The sequence below is a fragment of the Myxine glutinosa genome, chromosome 11 (genome assembly GCF_964187855.1).
Source record: "Myxine glutinosa chromosome 11, kmMyxGlut1.1, whole genome shotgun sequence".
Lineage (NCBI taxonomy): Eukaryota > Metazoa > Chordata > Myxini > Myxiniformes > Myxinidae > Myxine > Myxine glutinosa.
In genome coordinates, this window is record NC_136271.1 from 113,565,073 (window position 1) to 113,587,304 (window position 22,232).

Here is a 22,232-nt window from a genome sequence, read left to right on the forward strand (position 1 = left end):
GACGGTCTTTTCCGAGAGACACTGTGAGAGTGTGAGATTTGTCAGGATTGAAAGACATGTTCCACTTGTTTGACCAGTCTATGATTTTGTCGAGGTCTGCAGAGAGTGAAGAGGCTGCTGCCTGCCGAACTGAGGGGTGAGATATGGAGCGGCAAAGAGTCGAGTCATCAGCAAAGAGATAGAGAGGATTTTCCAGAGCATCAGAGATCATTGATGAAGAACAGAAATAGCACTGGTCCCAGAACACTGCCTTGAGGATCTCCAGCCCGGACAGGAAGGGGAGTAATTTGAGAATAAAATAAAAATAAACCAATCAGAATTATTACCAAATCGGAATAAACCAAAAGCCGATTTACGTCGAGTCTATTTGCGTCATTTTGATTGAATGCCGTTAACACATTATGGGGCAATAGTCAATTTAAGTCATGCGAGTCCAAAATAACATCGTTCAAAAATTAAGTACAGTACTGTTGTGCTTCTTGCGAAAAATTTCAATACAGTGGTGTGCGGTCTGCCAGTGCAACAGCAATGGCGCCCGCTGGTGGAGAACAGACAACATGGCAAGTGTTCAGTGGATGCAGTCGCTTTACCTCCCAGTCTCACATGTTTCACCCTGTGGTGAAGTGTACCACGTATGTCCATGATGTACTCGACCCTCGTTAGTGGGGCTTTGGCCATTATTAGTAACATGTAAAAGGGGTTTGAGATAACCCCCCCCCCCCCCCCCCCGTTAGTGTGGCAGGGTAAGTGAAGGTTAAGTTAAGTTGGTGTGACCAAATTTCTTTTCCTGGCAACGCATCCCTCTCCTCATAGCACAATGCACTGTATATGGGAATAATCATATTCGAATAACGTCACAATTTTTAGGAACACATGCACAACGTAAATCGGCTACTTTCTCGATATAACCACGACATATATATGCACAAGCATTATGCATATTGTTACTTCATGTGGGCACAACACAGGTTATTTTTTTATTTTTCGGGAATAGCCGAGGCAGCGGGGCGGGGTACCCCACGGGGCGGGGTACTCTGCCAGTTACAGGAACTCTTCACCACATCTCATCCACAGGTATTTCTTGCATTTCCGCGAGTCGAATTTGCATTCAGAAACAATTATGGTCAACCGCTTTGAAATTTCTCCCACCACCCCATCCCCTGCAATTTCCCATATTTTTCTCCTTTCGAAAGAAATGGTGACACCGACGGTGCCGATACCACTCCGTCCCCTCGATAACCGCATGGAAGTAACAATAATACCAGTGGTAAATGCACAAAGATGAACTACAGTTTTTGCAGTTGTAAAATTAAGAGCTGCGACGAAGATGTCAGTTTGTCTTTGTTCCAAATAAAGCAATTACTGGGACAACAAACAATGCAGTATTTCAAGTAACACTTGTATTACAACCTTTTTGTCCAAATCCAAAGCAAGGTATGCTGCAAGGACCTCAAATTCGAGATAATTACGGTTTTTAAATATTTCATGTACTCATTCTGTATCAAAATGCATGGTCGTGGTGGTTTAAGCTTGGCTTCCAAACTGCTTGGAGTAGCATGGGCAACAGTTTCACAAAAATGAACAGCTTCGGATCCTCAATTCAAACCACACACACAAACACACATATATCTTAGACTTAGAGCCCTCCCGCTAAACATATCCCTGGACTATCGTGTATATGCATTGTGCACAAACAGCTGTGAAGACTCCAGACATATTTTTGTCCCTAAACAAAAACACTGAGAAAAATTTAAAAAAAACAATAGAGCAAAGCTTTTTACACGCAATTATCAATGTGTAAAAGTGGTTGCAAATGACCATGCCAGCCTCAAGCAAAATGTCTAGACATGAGCTGTCTGCTGCCAATTTCGTAACAAAAATAACCCTCCATCCTGATCTCCACAAGTCTAGACAATATTCTTCTATAGAAAACTACAAAACCTTGGTCACCAAAGTTCACCTCTGCTCATTTTGAGGTTACCTTAACCTTAAACCCACCCCCGAACCATCATTATTTGTTCGACAAGACATTCATCATTATGAGCTGATCGCAAGACCAGCTGCCAAAAAAAATTCCAAGCCATTTACCCATTTCTTCCACACACAAAAATAAAAAATGTCCACAATCCATCCGGACTGGTTGCAGTAGTAACAAAACAGCACATGACGCAGAGCCTTGCCGGGGTATATAGATTACAGTAGATCTGAGCACCAGTGCAGACTCACGGATAGCAGTTACTACAGCGTTTCATATTCCATTGGGAAAGTGCGACGTCAACAAATCACGCAGTAAATTCCCACATCCATAAATTGTGAAAAATACATTGGAAATGGTTCGTATGTAGAAAAGTTAACCGGTCTCATCATTTTTATTCATTTGCATGACTACGAGCAGGATAACTGGCACGGTGATGCAGACAGACACACACACACACACAACCTTTTATGAGCAGTGGAGATGAGAAAAGTATGGCCCTCAACACACAGACACACACACACAGACAGAGACACACACACAGACAGACAGACACACACACACACACACACACACACACACACACACACACACACACACACACACACACACACACACACACACCTCTTCCCATCCCTTTGGAAACACGTGAGCAGGTGTACAACGCAAACAGGTGAACGCAGTCACCATTGTGCAGCCAATGAAGCAGTTCCTCATTCCCCTTGGTAACCGTTCAAACTGCAAACTTCCTTCAGGGTCAAGTCTGAAAGATGAAAATCTCCAACAGCAAAAATCTTGCAATTTAAGAGCACAAACAAAAAATGAAACTGCCTTTTTTTTTCTTCCCCGCCCCCCACCCGCCCCCCTTTTTATCAACACATCAAAGGTGAAACAACTTGTACGAGGATTTGTTTACACGATCAAATGCTAGCAGGTCACCACAAATGATACTCAAAATAGATGAATACGTTTAAACGTCCCAATGAACAGCAAGACAGGTAACTGGACACAATCTTGTTTATTGGGTCTCTCTGCCTTGCGTGCCCGCGTAATGCAGGGCAGCCAGGCAGGCAATACGCTCAGAGGGAGAAACAAAGAATAAGGGAAATTGCGGGAAAGGGGGGCGGGGGGGGGGGGGGTGGTGTGAGCAATACGGTGAGCAGAAGGGGTCGTTCCCATCTGCCAACATCATAGGTATCCTGCTCCGTTTGCACCCTGGGCAACCTACAATAAACACTCGACTCGCTCTTTCCTTCCTGGATGCAGAACAACAAGCCTTGGCTCCGAATCTCGGGGAGAGGGACACAGTCTTTACAATGAACCCAGCCAAAGGTACGGCAAAGTGACTTGTACTGCCACAAGTTTTGTACAAATGTTTTACATAATGCTATAAAAAAGCAAGACCCATAAGAAATGAAAAATCCCAAACCTTCATACTGTAAACAGCAGCTGAGGAGGGTGGGGAAGGGGAGGGATATATCCTAAATTGAGGACTTGTGGGCTGGGACAGGAAGGTCACCATGTCAGAGAAATGGAGCTCAGGGCCGTTAGGCTGGGAAAAGCAATGCCTGGCTCGGGAAGGTCCATTTAGACAAAGGCAAAGTCGAGGTCGAAATGCTTGTACTGGGACAGACGGGGGGAGGTAAAAGTGTGCCTGGGATGGGAACACCACACTTGGCCATGTTTGTCATCGAACGCCAAGCTTGGGGAAGAGAAGGGACGGCTCGTCCAGGCCAGACCCCGTTGCCCAGTGCATGGGAGAGTGTGAGGCCAGCCAAGCATGCCTACCCCGGGGAGGAGAACCGTTTTTCTCAGGGCTGGGAGCCGGCAGCAGCTGCCACGGGGGCAGCTACAGGTGTCCCGGGTGGTGGGAGCATGGGCTGAGATGATGTCAGACTGCCACGTGGCGAGTTCATCCCTGCCACAACGGTAAAAAGAAAGCAATTAGATTGCAGACCTTCACCAGGACTTGTTTTTATGGGGTGTTTGTATGGTATATATTGTGTTGGTGCAGTGTGCAGACGATGCATTTATGATGGTTGTTTATGTTGGTGTGACGGACAGACCGTTTCGGTTTTTTTGTATACATTCACTTTCCCAAAGTATGTATTTTATAGACGTATAAAATAGACTTGTATTTTATAGATACACGTATTTTATTGATGTAGGACGTATTGCTGTAGTACGTGCTTTATAAACGTGATCGGTTGAAAAAAAGATTACGTGCAATACTGGCTGAGCCACCACCAGGTGGAGCTTGTGGCCGACTTTAGCACATTATGTGTCGACAAGGCAAACCCAAATACAAATACAATACTTCCCCCTCCTCTGGTGAGGGTAAATATGTTCTCCATTTGCTCCATTTGCCAATTTGTGATACAAGTAATACTACAACCCTCCCACACCCTTCTCATTAAAGAATCAGCAATAATTGGTGGGCGTTTTTAAAGGTCGTCGATGGAGGCCATCTCTAAAATTTGGCTTCAATCGAGTAAATTTATCCCCCAAAAAATAAAAAATAAAAATAAAAAAAAACCCTCGATTTAAATTTTTTTTCAATCAACCCCGACAACATTGTATGCACATCGTTGACCAAAATGTATTAAATTGTCCTTTGATGGCAAAGTCAAATTTTAGGCTCAGTACGCACGACAATATAGCAAAGTCTCCGTAATCTCCCAAAATACGGGCAAAGATGGAAGATGATCAAGAGCAACAGAATGTAGGTTATATAGAGGGGTGTGCTTTACATTAAAGGAAATACAATCACAGAAATGCATTATGGAAACGACATAGTATTCATAGAATACTTAGTACTTACCCCACGTAGTCAACTTGGTGTGAGCCAACTCTGGTTTTTTTAAAGGGTTTTTTCATTTGAACCAATATGGCTGTCAGACCACGAGACCAATGACATCATAAATTCACATTCTCTAATATAATTGTTGTATAGCTAACGCTCAATCAATTTCAAACTGATCAGATAAAGTGTTGTACTTGTCGAATTATGATGTCATATAAGGCACCAATGACGTCATCATTACCAACACTTATTCCCCATGCAGAGTTCTTTACAATGAGTCACGTTTAAATTTTTCCCATGGAGCAGTTTCGGAGACAGAGGTGCAACGGTTTTTTGTTTTTTCAAAGATGGTGCCTGTACCACATGACCTATGACATCATAATCATTAAACAATTCTAAAGGAAGAGGCGCTCGCTCCTATGGTGAAAATTTCGACCAAGCAACAGTTGTAGAGAATTTTTTTTCATACTGATCGGATCAAGCGTTGTACTTGTCAAATTACGATATCATAAAGAAGGCACTGATGCCATAATCATCAACACTTATTCTCCATGGGGAGTACTTGACAATGCACCAAGCTTAAATTTTTTCCATGGAGCGGGTTCGGAGATAGAGGTGCAACGTTTTTCCAAGATGGCCATGTCCATACCACATGACCTATGACATCATAATTACGACAAATTGTACAGGCGGACGCCCTCCGATGGTGAAATTTTTGTGTCAATCGGACCAACGGTGCCCGAGAATATGCATCTATCTATAATTCCAGCAATCTCTGTGTGTATGTTTGTATGTTTGTATGTTTATATGTTTGTATGTTTGTATGTTTGTATGTATGTTTGTCTGTGACCGCTGTTTCTCGACAACTACCGGTCCGATATACTTGAAACTTGCCAGGTATATTGCTGGGGACCCGAGGATGTGCCTTTTCAAGGTTTGAAATTAATCTATCTATAATTCCAGCAATCTCTGTGTGTATGTTTGTATGTTTGTATGTTTGTATGTTTGTATGTTTGTATGTTTGTATGTTTGTATGTATGTTTGTCTGTGACCGCTGTTTCTCGACAACTACCGGTCCGATATACTTGAAACTTGCCAGGTATATTGCTGGGGACCCGAGGATGTGCCTTTTCAAGGTTTGAAATTAATCGGACAAGCAGTTACCGAGCTATGTCCAAAAAACGATTCAACCAATCAGAGAGCAGCGAGCTATCACGTGTGCCGAACGTGGCGAACAGACTCTGCCTCGGACGGCACATTTGAGAGCGCATTCATTTATTTCACGTTTGCAAACTATGTTGGCGCTATGTTGGCGTTAAACTATGTTTTAAAACTAATAAAAACTAATTTGCGATTCATCGTAACTGCGATATACGACCTTCCGGAGCTCCCGTGAGAGCGTGCGCCATTACGGATAGTAATTCAATTAAAAACATAAAAACATTGTCCCAATTCAGTCAGAGCGAAGGGCGTTGTTTTAAGCGAAGAGCGTTTTATTTTTCCCCTTAAATTCAGTCGCCGGACGGTGAAAGCTTTTTTTGGGGGGCAGCTACGTACGGCCAATCACAGGACACGTTGTTGTGTCGACGTGCCGTGTTGTTTTCCCTCGCGGTTTGGAATGTTTTTCCTTTTCATTTCTTTTCTCTTCCTTACGGAAGTACGGGCATTTCCTTAAATTTGCGATTCTTTCGCTTTCCTGCGCGTTTGGGCACGCTATGGCGATTTCTTTACCAAACTCCGAAGCCGTTCGCTTTGGACCAAACCATTTCATGTAAATAGAGGGGGGGGGGGGGGGATTGTCACCGTACTCGCAAGCCGTTCGCTTTGGACCAAACCATTTCATGTAAATAGAGGGGGGGGATATAATTTTAGATATAGATATCGTACGGGCATGCCCTAGTGTCTTTCAATCCTGACAAATCTCACTCTCTTACTATGTCTCTCCGAAAAGATCGACTGGACAACCCTCCCATCTACTTTCTCAACAATCCTCTCCAAGAAGTTCTGTCGCTCAAGCTTTTGGGTCTCACTATCTGCCATGATCTTTCTTGGGAAAACCACATTTCCAAGCTGGCCTCCAAAGCCAGTCGCCGACTGGGCATCCTCCGTCGTGCGAAGTCCTTCCTCGGCACACCTGAGCTCCTCACCACATACAAGGCTTTCATCCGCAGCTCAATGGAATACTGTTCTCCCCTAAGGGCTGGTGCTCCTGCCTCACACCTGGCTCGGCTTCACGCTGTTGAATCCAAAGCTTTCAAAATCCTTGGAATCTCCCGCGATGAAGCTATCTCTGAGGGCCTTTCACTCGCTCACCGCAGGCAGGTAGGTGGTCTTTCTGTCTTCTACCGACTCCTCTCCGGCCTTGCTCCCCCAGCTCTCTCTGTGCTCTGTCCCCCAAATATTCCTACAGGTCGCACAAGATCTGCCAGCAACCCTCTGATGGTTAAACTGCCGAAATCTCGGCTCTCTGCTCACCTTCACTCTTTCATTCCTCTTTTCTCCCGCCTCTGGAACAAACTCCCACACTCCCTTCAATACCACTCCTCCCTCCAGGTCTTTAAAACAGCTGTTCACCACCATCTCTTATCTTCCCCCATCCAAAACCTTGATCTTTTCTACCCCCACTAATTCACCCCAGATCCACCTTGTTTGAAATTCCAACTTCTTTCCTGGAAGTCCTGGCAGTGTCCATATGTTTATACCTCTCCCACCCCCCCCCCCCCCCTTCACATGCCTCCCCCCAAAGCCCTCTCCCTCCCACAGATCTCTCGATGTCTCCATGTCTCTCGGTCCCTGCTCTCAAATGTTGTGTTTGTGTCCTTCCCCCTCTCTCCCCATCTTGTCTACCACTCCCGATGTTATTTGTTTTATGTGTCTGTTTGTCTTTCTGTGTGATTAATGTTCGCTCTTTCACGAGCCTCGATCTTGTATACAAAAAAAAAAAAAAAAAAAACTTCGTTCGTCGGCCGGTACTCAGCTCCGGCCTCAAAAAGGGCTGTGGGATGCCTGGTGGCCGTGGAACGGGTCCCACAGTTCGGCCAATGGCCCGATCGTCGGCGGGAGTAAGATGGCGCCGAATCGCTCTTCCGTCAAGTCCCACTCCGTTTGAACCGCCACAAGCCCCACGAAGCGTCGCTTTCTGGCTCCTCTTCGACGGCTGCGACAATCTATTCCTTGATAGTGCCAACAGTTCACAAAGGCTCCAAAATCACTCCACAGCGTGCCCGGGCACGAAAACGCAGCCGTTCCCTCACGCGACGAATAACTAAGAGAGCGAGCAAGGGGAGATGTCGTCTTCTTCTCTCTCAAACATTCGACCTCTGAAATCACCCCTGACCAATCGCCGAGCTTCGTCAACACCACTCCATGTCCCCTGGACCAATCTCGACTCTCGGGGTGTGGTCTCTCGTTACGAGTTGTCGGGGCAGAGTGTAGTCTCTATTGGCAATGTCGGTTGTTGTGGTTTAAGGGACCAAGTGAATGTAAAACCGGAAGGGAAAATCACAGGAAGCATTTACACACGGGAATTAATCTTAAGCCCTGTCTTGTTAACACAAAAACCACGCCCCTTATGGCGACATGCAAACACTTAACCTGACAGGTTCCCTACTTATTACATCTGGGTTCTTCTTCACGTCCAAGGTCCAAGCTAAAACCTATACATTCCTATCTCCATTATGGTATTTCTTCCCTACCCCCACAAATGTAACAATATGAATCGCCCTTTTAACCCAAATCAATGATCGGTGACTTATTCTGTTTAACCCCTTCTACTATTTGGAATTATTTTTTGTAACTCAATGATTTCACGAATTGGCCTTATCCTGTCATAGGACAGCTAATGATGATAATCTTTGCGCCATGAGAGCTACTCAATCGTGATTTGGTTCACTTTTTTGCAATCCTGCAGGGGCACAATGCATGTCTCGATTGAGCTACCTGCAAAATAATAAATGAAATGGAAAAATTGTTTTTACAAGTTTGAGGTGGGATTGACGATATTATTTTATTTTATTCAGTCTATCATTCAGTTTTATCAAGCCTGTAACTGGCATCCCAGAATCCCGCAGATCCTCCATCACACTTCAACAATGTGCTCCAAGGCGTGGCATTCCACCAATCCCATTTCAACATTTTTAGGCCCAGAATACACCCTATTTTTGCACCGTGTCTGTGTCCTTTTCTCTTGCGTGGTATTCCAAATCGCACTGATGCTTGCCTTGCACCCCGATATCTCATTATTAAAGGTTTTATGTCATGACAGAGTTTAGTATCTTGCCCAAAAATGTCGGCATTCTCTTCCCTGAAGGGAATTCTCAATGGTTTGTTAAGTTAGTTTGGCCTGTAGTCTTCACTTCATAACATTCCCCATGGTGAATTTGAGGATTACACGGGTCTTCATTACCATGATGGGGGTTCTACTCTAACAGCAAATAAACATTCCTCACTGAACTCCATACATTTTATTCGTCTTGGACATGGCGTGATGAAAGAAAGCAACAAAATCCATTCCAAGGCCATGTACAGAAGGTATCTGTTCAAATCAGACCAAACATCTGGGCAATTCTCAGCTGGAAAGCAGCGACTTGTCATTTCACCATTGGTAGTATAGTGCGGTAGAAGATACTATAGAAAAAGAGGGTTTTTTAATTGAGTTTCATATTCATTCATTTGAAGCGCATTGCATTTTACCTTTGCAAACTCGCACAAAACCTCAAATATATTTTATAAACATACGGGTTTGCCTTTTTGAAAAGATCAGGAGCTTATTGCTGTGTAACCACCTTTAGTGGTATTTAAGAGGAGGCTGTGTGGACGTCGTATTTAAGAAAAAGTGATTTGTACATTGCTGCATCTACAGACAATGGATGTTTGAGCTGTGTTGTCTTACAGAAGTATGCATGTTCCATGGCCTCACGGGGAGGGAGTCTGGTCTGGTGATCATAACGCAACAGCTTGTCCAGAAAGTCCAATGCCTCCGGGCTCACCAAATGTTGATTCTCACTGTGTACAAAGCGCTCCCAGCGCTTCCGTGAATGCCTGCGATGAAACACATGTACCTTATCACCACATAATAAACAAAATCACAACTTTGGACTCTCCCAGATTCCAGAAAAAAGGGGAAAAAACACGAGTCAAAAAATAAATAAATAAATAAACGTTCATCTGATATGCAAGTCAACTGAAGTATCAACAGCAACAACAAACCAATGACAAATGCAGCAAATTTGCGCAATAATATGAAAAGCATTTCTAGCTGAACCAAGTGAGGATACAGAAACATTATTGCACGAGGACAAGCAAAACAAATTCAAGCCAAAGAGAAACGCTTCCTGAAAAAAAAAAGATAATAGATAAAAAGGCATGAACCACCTTTAGAGGCCATTTTTCCCCGCAGAGCAGGGTTTGGCCTTTTTGGGGCACCCTGGTCCCCTTTTTGAAGCAATGTTTTATGGCCGGATGCCCTTCCTGCCGCCAACCCTGTTAGTCCCCTCTTGCGACACACAGGGAATTACCAGTGACCTGGTACTCAATTTGCCGACCTCGGAAGGATGACAGGCTGAGTCAACCCCCCTGGTGTTAATTCAGCGATAAACCGGGATTCAAACCCAGGATCCTAGGATCCCAAGCCAGCACCCTAACCGCTAAGCTAACACCAGGCTAAGCCAATAGATAAAAAGGCATGACACCTTGAAAAAGCATTTAAATATTTTTCGGTTGTTTCACTAGTGGTTTCACTAGTAGATGTCCACTAGTAGATGGGAAGGTTGTCCAGTCGGTCTTTTCAGAGAGACGTCGTAAGAGTGTGAGATTTGTCAGGATTGAAAGACATGTTCCACTTGTTTGCCCAGTCTGTGATTTTGTCCAGGTCTGCAGAGAGTGAGGAGGCTGCAGACTGCCGATCTGAGGGATGAGGAATGGAGTGGCAGAGAGTGGAGCCATCAGCAAAGAGATAGAGAGAATTTTCAAGAGAGGCAGAGAGATCATTGATGAAGACCAGAAAAAGCACAGGGCCCAGAACACTGCCTTGGGGAACTCCAGCCTGAACAGGAAGAGGAGATGAGAGAAACCCATTCAGGGCCACACGTTGACTACGACTAGAGAGGACGTCCGCCAGCCATGCGTGGAGATTTCCATGGATACCAAAGGAGGAGAGTTTGGTGAGCAGAGCGGGGTGCCAGACCGTATCGAAGGCACGTGATATGTCGAGGGAGACAGCTCTAATTTCCTGTTTGGCATTGAGGACCTCCATCCATTGTTGAGACAGCAGAAGCAGCATGTCCAGAGTAGAGTGACCTGGTCTGAAACCAAATTGATGATCAGAGATCAAGCTAATGGAGAAGAGGAAAGATTTCATATCCGAAGCAATGATGGATTCCTTGACTTTGCTGATAATTGGGAGAAGGCTGATTGGTCTGTAGTTGCTAGGATCTGTTTTTGCACCTTTTTGTGTGAAGCGGTGATGTTGGTTGATTTCCAAGCAGATGACAGTTGACCTCCTTGATGCAATTAGATGAGAAAGTAAGCAAAAATGGAAAATTCAAGATGGCCGCCATAGCTCAAAATTGCTACTAACAGGGGTCGCACTTAACTTAATTTTGTAGACTTAGAAGATGCAGTAGTTTTAGATGCTGCTTAATTTGTATTACTCAAATGAAGTTGAGTTCAGATTCCCATGTCCCACAGCAGGTAGGCTCATGAATGATTTGGCTGTCTTGACTGAGGGTCTTGGTGCTACATGGGCACAGTAGTGTTGATTTGGATCTGGTCGTGATTGAGTACCTTGGTTAGGTAGGATGAGTAAGAGTTTATGAAGGTACAATTGGAGTACTTGAGCTTTTTTTTCAAATTGGACTTTTGATTTTGGTAATGGTACCAAAACAAAATGGCTGACTCCTTTCAAAAGGTACCACTTGATACTTAACATTCACAAGCAAGCGCTAGTAGACAAGGCAACTTCCTTAATGTCCATCTGAAGGACGCCGGCCGTACTCACTGTTGCAGCACCAGGGAGACGCTTTATCGTGATGCTGGGAAACGAACCCAGATGACAGCTCAAAGCCACGTGCCCGAACTGAGCTATCCTGGTTAAATGAATGCTTGCTCCCTGAAGTAAAGAGACTAAAGTAGAAAAATGTACAGCAGATGTGAGAGAAATTTTTGTTTTTGTTAGGGTGTAAAGTGCAGCAGGCCATTGCTGAAGAGCTGTACTGCACCCAGGTGACCCTCAATTTCTTTGACCGCCTGGCTGCTGTTGGTGTCACCCGTGACAATGGCCGACTGGTCAAACGGCTTGATGAACCTTGTGGGGATTTTCTGATTTCAGACAGACTACGAGAGGTGATGCAACATGAGCGGCCATCGATTTATATATTATATATATATATATATATATATACATATACAAAAATTGCATATATTAAAATATTATATCTTCTCCCCCCCCACCCCCCCTTCCCTCCTTTCATTTCCTCTCCCATATATAATCCTTCCCTTCCTTATCCTTGCTTCCATCTTTTTCAAAATACCTTTCATTTTCACCCCACTTCTCCCACATTACTGTCCCGACCCTTCACTTATTTTAACTTCAAAAAAGAAAATTCAAAAATGGTTCACTCGCCTTGTTAGATTTGTCCTTTTTGTCCAACTTTTCCCAATGAGGAACCTCTTCAAAGTCTTAACCATTTTTATTCTCCTTCCCTGTCTCAAGACTCCACACTATCCACAAAATCACAACTCAGTCATTTCAGTCCTTCACTTATCCATGAGCATCAAACAATGCATGAAAATCTTTCAAAAGATGAAGATAAAATTAGGATCTGCAATTGTGTGTTGGTGATGCTGAATATTATTACGATGACGCTGACGATTATGACGTTTTCTTCCTGCAGATGCTTTTGATGCCCGATTCTGAGCTCGCGGAAACCTACAGTGAAAGGGAGAAGAAAGAGTTCCTCTACGTGCTTTTCCGCCACCTGTGCCTTGGTGGTGTTGTGTGTCAATTTGAAGATGTCATTGATCCTTACTTTGATATTACCAAGGATATTTACAAAGAACTCATTGGGTCAGCACTTTCAAATATTATATATAAGCTCCCATACAGAACTCATGCTTACGTCTTTTCCCCAGATGTAGTCAAGGTTACAAATGAGAAATTTCAGAAAGCTTATTTTTTACTGATAGTAAAAAGAACATGTGCTGTAATTTGTTTTAATTTGAGAAACAATGATCTTACACGGGCAGCTGAGTATGGAAGTGAAATGAAAATGGACGGTATGGGAGTTCTGGTCATCATTAATCTGGTTTGTCAAAAGTTGCTCTGAGTATCACCGTGGGTGATGTTGTGATGGATCACAATTGTAGTCAGCATGGTGTCGAGGAGGGTGAGGAGGCTTGAAGTGACAAGTTGTCACCTGTATTATTTGGGGATTTTCAGATAATTGCAGAATGGAGAAAATATTTCACTGTATTTTATTCCTTACAGTGTTGTGAAGGATTCAGATACCAAGTCAATACGGATTACATCTGCTGTATATCGAATTACTGCTTACGTAAGTATCGAATGAAAGCAACACATTCTTGATAAGCACTATAATCACGAAAAGGATGTCCGTAGAACTACGGTATACAAAACCTAACAAATCTATAATAATAATAATAAACATACACAACATGACCAAAAGTATGCGGACACCTCTTATAATTAGTGGATTCGGCTGTTTCAGCCACACCTATTCCTGACAGGTATATATGATCAAGCACACAGCCATGCAATCTCCATAGACAAACAATGTCAGTTGAATGGGCCGGACTGACGATCTCAGTGACTTTCAACGTGGCACCGTCATTGGATGCCACCTTTCCAACAAGTCAGTTTGTAAAATTTCTGCCCTGTCAAATGTTAAGTGCTGTTATTGTGAAGTGGAAACGTCTAGGAGCAACAACAGCTCAGCTGCGAAGTGATGGGCCACACAAGATCACAGAAAGGGACCGCCGAGTGCTGAAGCGTGGAGCGCGTTGAAATTGTCTGCCTTCAGTTGCAACACTCACTACCGAGTTCCAAACTGCCTCTGGAAGCACCGCCAGCACAAAAACTGTTCGTCGGCAGCTTCATGAAATGGGTTTCCATGGCCGAGCAGCCGCACACAAGCCTAAGATCACCATGGGCAATGCAAGCGTCGGCTGGAGTGGTGTAAAGCTCACTGCCATTGGACTCTGGAGCAGTGGAAACGCGTTCTCTGGAGTGATGAATCACAATTCACCATCTGGCAGTCTAACGGATGAATCTGGGTTTGTCGGATGTCAGGAGAACGCAACTGCCTGAATGCATAGTGCCAACTGTAAAGTTTGTTAGAGGAGGAATAATGGGCTGGGGCTGTTTTTCGTGGTTCCGGCTTGGCCACTTAGTTCCAGTGAAGGGAAATCTTCACGCTGCAGGATACAATGACGTTCTAGACAATTGTGTGCTTCCAACTTTGTGGCAACAGTTTGGGGAAGGCTCTTTCCTGTTTCAGCATGACAATGCCCCCTTGCACAAAGCGAGGTCCATACAGAAATGGTTTGTTGAGATCGGTGTGGAAGAACTTGATTGGCCTGCACATAGCCCTGACCACAACCCCATCAAACACCTTTGGGATGAATTGGAATGCCGACAGCGAGCCGGGCCTAATCGCCCAACATCAGTGCCCGACCTCACTAATGCTCTTGTGGCAGAATGGAAGCAAATCCCAACAGCAATGTTCCAACAACTAGTGGAAAGCCTTCCCAGAAGAGTGGAGGCTGTTATAGCAGCAAAGAGGGGAGGGCGAGGGGGGCGGGGGGGGGACCAACTCCATATTAATGCCCATGATTTTGAAATGAGATGTTCGATGTTCGGGTGTCCACATACTTTTGGTCATGTAGTGTACGTGCAATACCCCTGGGTGCTCAGCTGGTAGAATAAACAGTATACTACACTGACTAAAGGTATTTTAAATCAATTTCAATGGTTGCTAGAAGGCAGGGCAGCAGGTAGAATCATACTAACATAATCATAAGACTTTAAACAAACAAACAAAAGATACCTATGTTTGTGGGGCAGGTTCACCTGTCCTCCACCTTACCCCCCTCCCCCATAGTCTACCTTAGATCCCGATTTTTAAAAAATTATTTTAACAAACTTTGGTACATCATGGGTAATGAAGGTTGTGGTCGAGTTTCATCGAAAAGGAAAGGAAATACCTATTTTGGGGGGGCAACCCCCTCCCACATACACCCCCAAAGGGGAGGACTTTTCTTTTTAACGTCGTGAGCAAACTTTAGTCAAAACATAATAATTTTATTTGTGCCAAGTTTGGTCACAATCCCATCAGCGGTTTCGGAGAAGATGTTGCAAGTGTTTACGGACTGGACGGACGGACGAGGTGCCATCGCATAAGCTCATCTGAACTTAGTTCCAGGTGAGCTAAAAATTGAGACTCATGGTGGTGCAATTGCTGAAACCTCGTTGCATTTACTATTGCGGGTTCGATTCCCGTAGCTGCTCAGAACCCTGGTCCGCAGAGGAGATGGGCACCACTGGGTCTATTTCCCCTTTCGAAACACCATTATGGATTTCCAACAACTTTTATATGCTTATGACCTCCACTATCTCTAACACCGTTGTAATCATTCCATGTGATGAAATCTTTTTGCAGGACAAACATGGAAGTTGCTATCCATCTCCACGTGAGCATGAACAAAACTTTGCTTACCTCATACTTGATCCAAGCAAACATCAAGCAACTGTACTCTACCATTGTTACGGGACTAAAACCGGTTGGTAATATGTTACCTTGGGTTGGCGGTGAGAATATTTGAGTTAACGCTAACAATATTGCCAACAGATTGAAGTTACCGGGTGTTAAAGCCAAAACAAATGATAGAGTTGAAACTATCTACAAACCCGAGTTCTTCACCCGGTTAAAACCATTGAAGAAGTTCCACAATTGTTACATTTTCCCATTCCGAAGGGACAAAAGAGACTATTATAATTGGTCTGTATGTCAGATCTACTGTGATCTATATGACCTAGGGAGGCTCTGAATTATTAAATCTATAACTCTTCTTCTTTCTTGTTTCACTCCAAACTCGATTAAAATTTGCACTTGCTAAAAAACATTTTCTGCTACTTAATTGTATTTTTGTTTTATGTCAGAAAATATATATTTAATGATGAAATTTGGTTTGTTATACTGCACTTCACTTCTGTATCTTTGCTCGATTCATGTTCATTAAACTGTTTCCACTTCTGGCCATGATTCATATTATTCTCAGAAATGAAAATTTGAATGCTGTCCGAAAGCAGTGAACGTCTTCTGAGAAGATGAAAACACCTATGGTGGTGATATGTGACAAATTGGCAGGGTGTGCTGATCAAGCTTACACACCGTCAATCCGATGTAGGCCGGCGCACGCAATGATGTCTCGCCCTTCATTCAGAGCACCAGGGTGACGGTTTATAGTTGGCTCGAGGTTCAAATCCATGCTGGACATTTGAGACGAGTGTGCATATCTCCAGGCTATGTCGATAGCCCTTGAAACAATTAATTACCTGTGACTTTACTTGTTTAAAACGTCTCAATCATGCTGCTCACACCCTTTGTAAATGGTGCTCACGCAGTTGTACACGACACATATTCTCACGTGGTTGCAACTTCAGTATGTTCATGATGATACTGTTCACCACAGTTTTTTTTTGTTTTTTGTTTTTAATACAAAATCGAGGCTCGTGTAAGAGCTAACATTAATCACCAAAAAAAAAAATAACCGGACATATAAAACATACAATAAAGGGAGCGGGAGACAAGATGGGGAGAGAAAGGGAAGCACACAAGCACAAAAGTAGAGAACAGGGACATCGGGAGATCTGTGGGAGGGAGAGGACTTGGGGGGTGGGAGGCGTGGGAAGGGGGTGGGGAGAGTGGTGGGAGAGGTATAAAACACATGGACACAGCTAGGACTTCCAGGAAAGGAGTCGGAATTTCAGAAAAGTGGATCTGGAATGAATTAACGGGGGTAGAAAAGATCAAGGTTTTGGATGGGGGAAGATAAGAGATGGTGGTGAACAGCTGTTTTAAAAATCTGGAGGGAGGAGAGGGATTGAAGAGAGTGAGGGAGTTTGTTCCAGAGGTGGGATAAAAGAGGAATGAAAGAGTGAAGGTGAGCAGCGAGCCTAGATTTTGGCAGTTTAACCATAAGACGGTTGCAGGCAGATCTTGTGCGACCTGCAGAAATATTTGGGGGATAGAGCCCTGAGAGAGCTCGGGGAGCAAGGCCGGAGAGGAGTCGGTAGAAGACAGAAAGACCACCAACCTGCCTGCGGTGAGTGAGTGAATGGCCCTCGGAGTTAACTTCATCGCGGGAGATTCCAATGATTCTGAATGCTTTGGTTTCAACAGCGTGAATTCGAGCTAGGTGTGAGGCAGGAGCACCGGCCCAGAGGGGAGAACACTTCCATTGAGCTGCGGATGAAAGCCTTGTATGTGGTGAGGAGCTCAGATGTGCCAAGGAAGGACTTCGCACGACGCATGATGCTCAGTCGGCGACTGGCTTTGGAGGCCAGATTGGAAATGTGGTTTTCCCAGGAAAGATCATGGCAGATAGTGAGACCCAAAAGCTTAAGTGACAGAACCTCTTGGAGTGGGTTGTTGAGAAAGTAGATGGGAGGGTTGTCCAGTCTGTCTTTTCGGCGAGACATAGTAAGAGTGTGAGATTTGTCTGGATTGAAAGACATGTTCCACTTGTTTGACCAGTCTGTGATTTTGTCCAGGTCTGCAGAGAGTGAGCAGGCTGCAGACTGCCGAACTGAGGGATGAGGTATGGAGCGGCAGAGAGTGGAGTCATCAGCAAAGAGATAGAGAGGATTTTCCAGAGAGGCAGAGAGATCATTGATGAAGACCAGAAATAGCACAGGTCCCAGAACACTGCCTTGGGGAACTCCAGCCTGAACAGGAAGAGGAAATGAGAGAAACCCATTCAGGGCCACAAATCTACCAAAATCTATCAAATTCAAAATCTATCAAATTCAGTTGTAATCTATCAAGGATATTTTTTCCAAAAAATATTAAATGTGGATTTATTTAATCACTTATGACGTCTATATTAATCGAAGGAGCTTTGTCTGCTCTCTGTCTGTCTGTCGTGCTATAACTTGAGAACGGACTATTGGATTTCAACGAAACCAATGGTGGTGGATGCAGGGAACTCACAGGAAGGTTTGTGATGCAAAAAGAAAAGGAAATAAGGAAGGTTTGTGTATTGGTACATGGGCATATGTGGCAAAAACTGCAATCACCAACTTGTGATGCTGGCTATTCCCACACATAGGGCAGGATCTTCCAAGAATCATTTTTTGTTGTTGATCCACAGGTTAGCCATCAGAACTACACTACCAGTCAAAAGTTTTAGAACACCTCAATTTTTGCAGTTTTTGTTGAAATTTACACAGTTTAATGTCCAGTGAATAACCTGAAATGGTACAAAGGTAAGCAGTAAACTGCTCGAGGTTAAAAAAAGAAGTTTAGGTTAGCAAAAACGGGGAAATAATGTAAATTGCACAGTTATATTGTAAGAAAAAGGCCTTCTTCAGGGAACAAGTAATGGGTTAACAACTTACAGCTGTTCTGCAGCAATGTAAGTAAATTAAGCCTTGAAAGTTGGTGCAAACAATTCTTACAGGTGTCCCAACCTCTACTGATTACTTCATTACAAACCCCCTGTCTGTATGAAAGCAGTATTGGAACAGACTGTTATTACACCCTCAAGCATTATTTGGACAATGTTGCACAGCGGGAAGTAGTATATTGGAAACTGGAGGAAACTCGGACAGGAAGAGGTCTGGCAGACCCAAAGCCACAACAGAATCAGAAGACAAGTTTCTGAGAGTCAACAGCTTGCGTGATAGGCGGCTCACAGGACAACAGCTTCAAGCACAGCTTAACACTGATCGAAGTAAGCAAGTCTAAGTTTCAACTGTGAAGAGAAGACTTCGAGTTGCAGGTTTGAGGTGCAGCTTAACACTGGTCAAAAAATTGAGGTAATCTAAAACTTTTGACGGGTAGTGTATGCCGAGGAAATGAAAAGCTCCGTTCTTTTAAACATTTAGGTGAAAGGCAGAGACGAGGAGTGTCCTGCCATAGCCTGGCCGTGCCCAATACGTACCTAATCAAGGCATTACAGAAGTTTGGCGCCATTGGACCTCACCCCTTATAACTGGAAGAGAAGACGTGATATTAATAGTACGTACAGTACTCAGTATATTGATTACTTTCTCGAGCAAATAGATTGATTGCTTTTATGTAACTAGATGGTATTCATAGAATACTTACCCTGCGCAGTCAACTTGTTGCGAGCCAACTCTTCTGTTTTTGAACATTTTTTTTCTTTGATCCAATGTGGCTGCCAGACCATGTGAGCGATTACATCATAAATTTATATTCTTTAATATAATTGTTGCATAGATCACGCCCAATACATTTCAAACTGATCAGACTAAGCGTTGTCCCTGTCGAATTATGACGTCATAATTATGGCATCAATGACATCATCGTTAACAACACCTATTCCCCATATGGAGTTCTTTACAATGAGCCATTTAAAAAAAAATTCCATGAAGCGTTTTCGGAGATATAGAGGTGCCACTTTTCTCGATTTTCCAAGATGGCGTTTGTACCACGTGACCTATGACGTTATAATTATCATTAAAAAATTCTGCAGGAGGAGCCGCACATATTCTGATAATTTTGTGTCCATCGATCTAACAATTGCAGAGGAATTTTTTTTATTCATACTGATCAGATCAAGTGTTGTACTTGTTGAATTATGACGTCATAATTAAAGCACCGATGACATCACCATCAACATATCTTATTCCCCATGGTGAGTACTTGACAATGAACCATGTATCAATTTTTTCCATTGAGCGGTTTTGGAGATATCGAGGTGTAACGTTTTTCCAAGATGGCGTCCGTACCGTGACCTATGACGTCATAATTATGAATAAAAATATTCTACAGGAGGAGGCGCTCCTATGGTAAAATTTCATGTCAATCGGACCAACAATTGGCGAGAAAATGAATTTTTAAAATGCAGACACGTATGAAGTACAGCACACGGCACACTTACGTACTTGAATGCTTAACCGCGCTTTTCGCTTCGCGATTACTTGTTACCGATGCCACCTAAGGTGGGCAGAGGTCATGTTTTCACCCCTCTTTGTCTGTCTGTGAGCAGGATTTTTAAAAAACGATTCTTTACGATCGAGTGACAGGTACAGGCTGAACAGCACAATATCTCAACAAACAAGGAGCTAATGCTCCAGGTACTCTGCCTTTTGGATGGTATGAGGAATACGTGTGTAATACGAAAGCTACATGTCGAACCGTTTTTGAAATATTGCGTACACAAGCCAAGTTAGCGAGATGGTTGTCATGGCAACATAATTCAGCCAATCACAGCCGTGATCTAATCAGGTTGAGATAATGTCATGAGGAATGAGCAAGACCGCTCCTTTTTGTATCGTGATGATGCGTAGGTAGTATGGCAGATAGGTGCAGGAATTGTGCCTTTGATGATACAAGCGTGGCATTTGGCACACAGTCAGAGTTCGTCCTAAGGAAGATATTTGGCTATAGGGCCATCGCAGATTTGTCCTTTTTTGAAAAATGGCCGCCATTGTTGTCACAGGACAAATCTGCGATGGCCCTATAGCCAAATATCTTTCTTAAGGCATACTCTAACTGTGTGCCAACTCTCGTGCGTGTATGATCAAAGGCACAATTCTCCCAAATACTTCACCTATCTGCCGTACTATAGGGGGTCCGAGACCGTTTCTCGGCTATTGGGAACAATCCTGGAATGGTCGCCACTCCGACGTAGGATACCTGAATGGCTCATTCATCCCAGCGAGCTGGTACTCATTTTGCAGACCTCGGAAGGATGTCAAGCTGAGTCAACCCACCTGGTGTTAATTCAACGGTATGACAGGGCTTGAACTCACGATCCTAATATCTCAAAGTAGCCACCTTCGAATGAGCCATCAAACTACCCACCTTGGGGACGGATTCGGACGATAATGGGTGGACAGGTTGGATGTGTGACAAAGACGAATCGATTCGATTTTGGTGAAGATCCGAATCCAGATCCGACCACTGACGATCGGTTAACGGTTAGAATACTTGCCCCGACTCCGGTACTCTTGGAAGTTCGTGGGTCGAACCCGGCCTATAACCAGCCGAGTCATAGCAAAGACTTTTAAAATGGTATTCAGGTGCTAATCCCGGTACTTGATACCGTTCGGACAGAGCAGCCATAGGTTGGCTACCATAGCGCACGCAGGCTTTGCTGTGCGTCAAAGATTCTTGCACAACAATATCAGGGAACATGATTGTATTATTACGTGCAGGTATTAATATCATTGTTATTTTAAAAGCAAACGCCATCATGTTGTTTCGACCAATCAACAGCGACAGGTATTAAACGTTCTTTTCAAACGAGCGCAGGGAAGGATTTGTGGTCGTTTTATTCGTTCGCATTTATCAAGATGGAACATTATTTTAAATATTCACCAGACATTCGAGGAAAGGTCCTGAAAATGTCGTAAATCGGTGTCTGTTCAATTTGTGCTCATTTAGTAATTAAAGCGGGAAAGGCAACTCGATGTTGATAATTCAAAGTGTTCGTTAATGCGTTCTTTTTCAGGTTTGTTGGAGTTGCCGTTAACGACCGTTTCGTCGGTTATCATCGTCGTCCTGTTTTTCACGTGATTTACCGTTAAACTTCCGTCGCAGTTGCCACGACCCGATGTTGTCCTTTTTGAGATCTTCACGCATCTCGAGGTCCTCGGCTGTCTTCCATCCGACGCTTGTTGCCATGGCATCTTCATCCAACAAGGACCACAACCCGCTGAGCTCGGAACCGTTGGGATATTCAGCTCCCGGTGCTTCGGAAGTCGGTATGGATGGCACAGCCGACGTTATCAGCTCTCTTAGCTCTGGGTCAAGTGGACACACCTATCAAGCCAATCCGTCGTCTCGAGACCATGGAGAACCTGTGATACCTGACTGCGCTGATGCAGCACGAGGATTACCTGTAAGACTACATTTAATCCGTAAAAAGCCTAATGTCACCTATTCACCCATAATGGACCAACAAGAAGCCAAGTACCTGGCAATATCTCCATCAGAAGGTTCCATCTGTGCTCAAGGCAAGTTCCTGTCGTCAAACGTGCCGCCATCGCTGTCCAATCATCTTGAGCCTTCGACTGCTGCGTCCCAGCTCAATGAAGCTCAACCTCAAAGTATACGTTGGCGTTCTCAACCTCCCTTATTCATTTTCCCTTTCAAACATCTGCACAGGGTCACTTATTCGATTAGGCCCGGTTTCAAATACTCTTTGCAGCTGCCATGCCGATCAGACTCCCAAAATATTCACGCC

The 22,232-nt window shown here is 44.0% G+C and overlaps 1 protein-coding gene across 2 annotated transcripts; it reads left to right on the forward strand.

Annotated features, from left to right (window-relative positions):
- The first annotated feature begins 3,344 nt into the window (after window positions 1-3,344).
- Window positions 3,345-16,050, forward strand: LOC144888262 (cilia- and flagella-associated protein 300-like). 2 transcript variants are annotated; one of them, XM_078787015.1, is made up of 4 exons: window positions 3,345-3,904; window positions 12,671-12,843; window positions 13,264-13,330; window positions 15,455-16,050. In XM_078787015.1, exons 2-4 carry the CDS (start codon window positions 12,671-12,673, stop codon window positions 15,581-15,583), a joined length of 369 nt encoding a protein of 122 aa, XP_078643141.1. In that variant the 5' UTR covers window positions 3,345-3,904; the 3' UTR covers window positions 15,584-16,050. The 2 variants fall into 2 exon arrangements, with proteins under 2 accessions (XP_078643141.1, XP_078643140.1); XM_078787014.1 differs by lacking the exon at window positions 3,345-3,904 and adding an exon at window positions 11,764-12,119.
- Window positions 16,051-22,232: the final 6,182 nt, after the last annotated feature.

Coding starts and splice junctions, on each gene's coding strand:
- LOC144888262 (XM_078787015.1), top strand. CDS start 12,671: ATGCTTTTGATGCCCGATTCTGAGCTCGCGGAAACCTACAGTGAAAGG. Junction 12,844..13,263: donor ATTTACAAAGAACTCATTGG/GTCAGCACTTTC, acceptor TATTCCTTACAG/TGTTGTGAAGGATTCAGATA. Junction 13,331..15,454: donor TATATCGAATTACTGCTTAC/GTAAGTATCGAA, acceptor ATCTTTTTGCAG/GACAAACATGGAAGTTGCTA.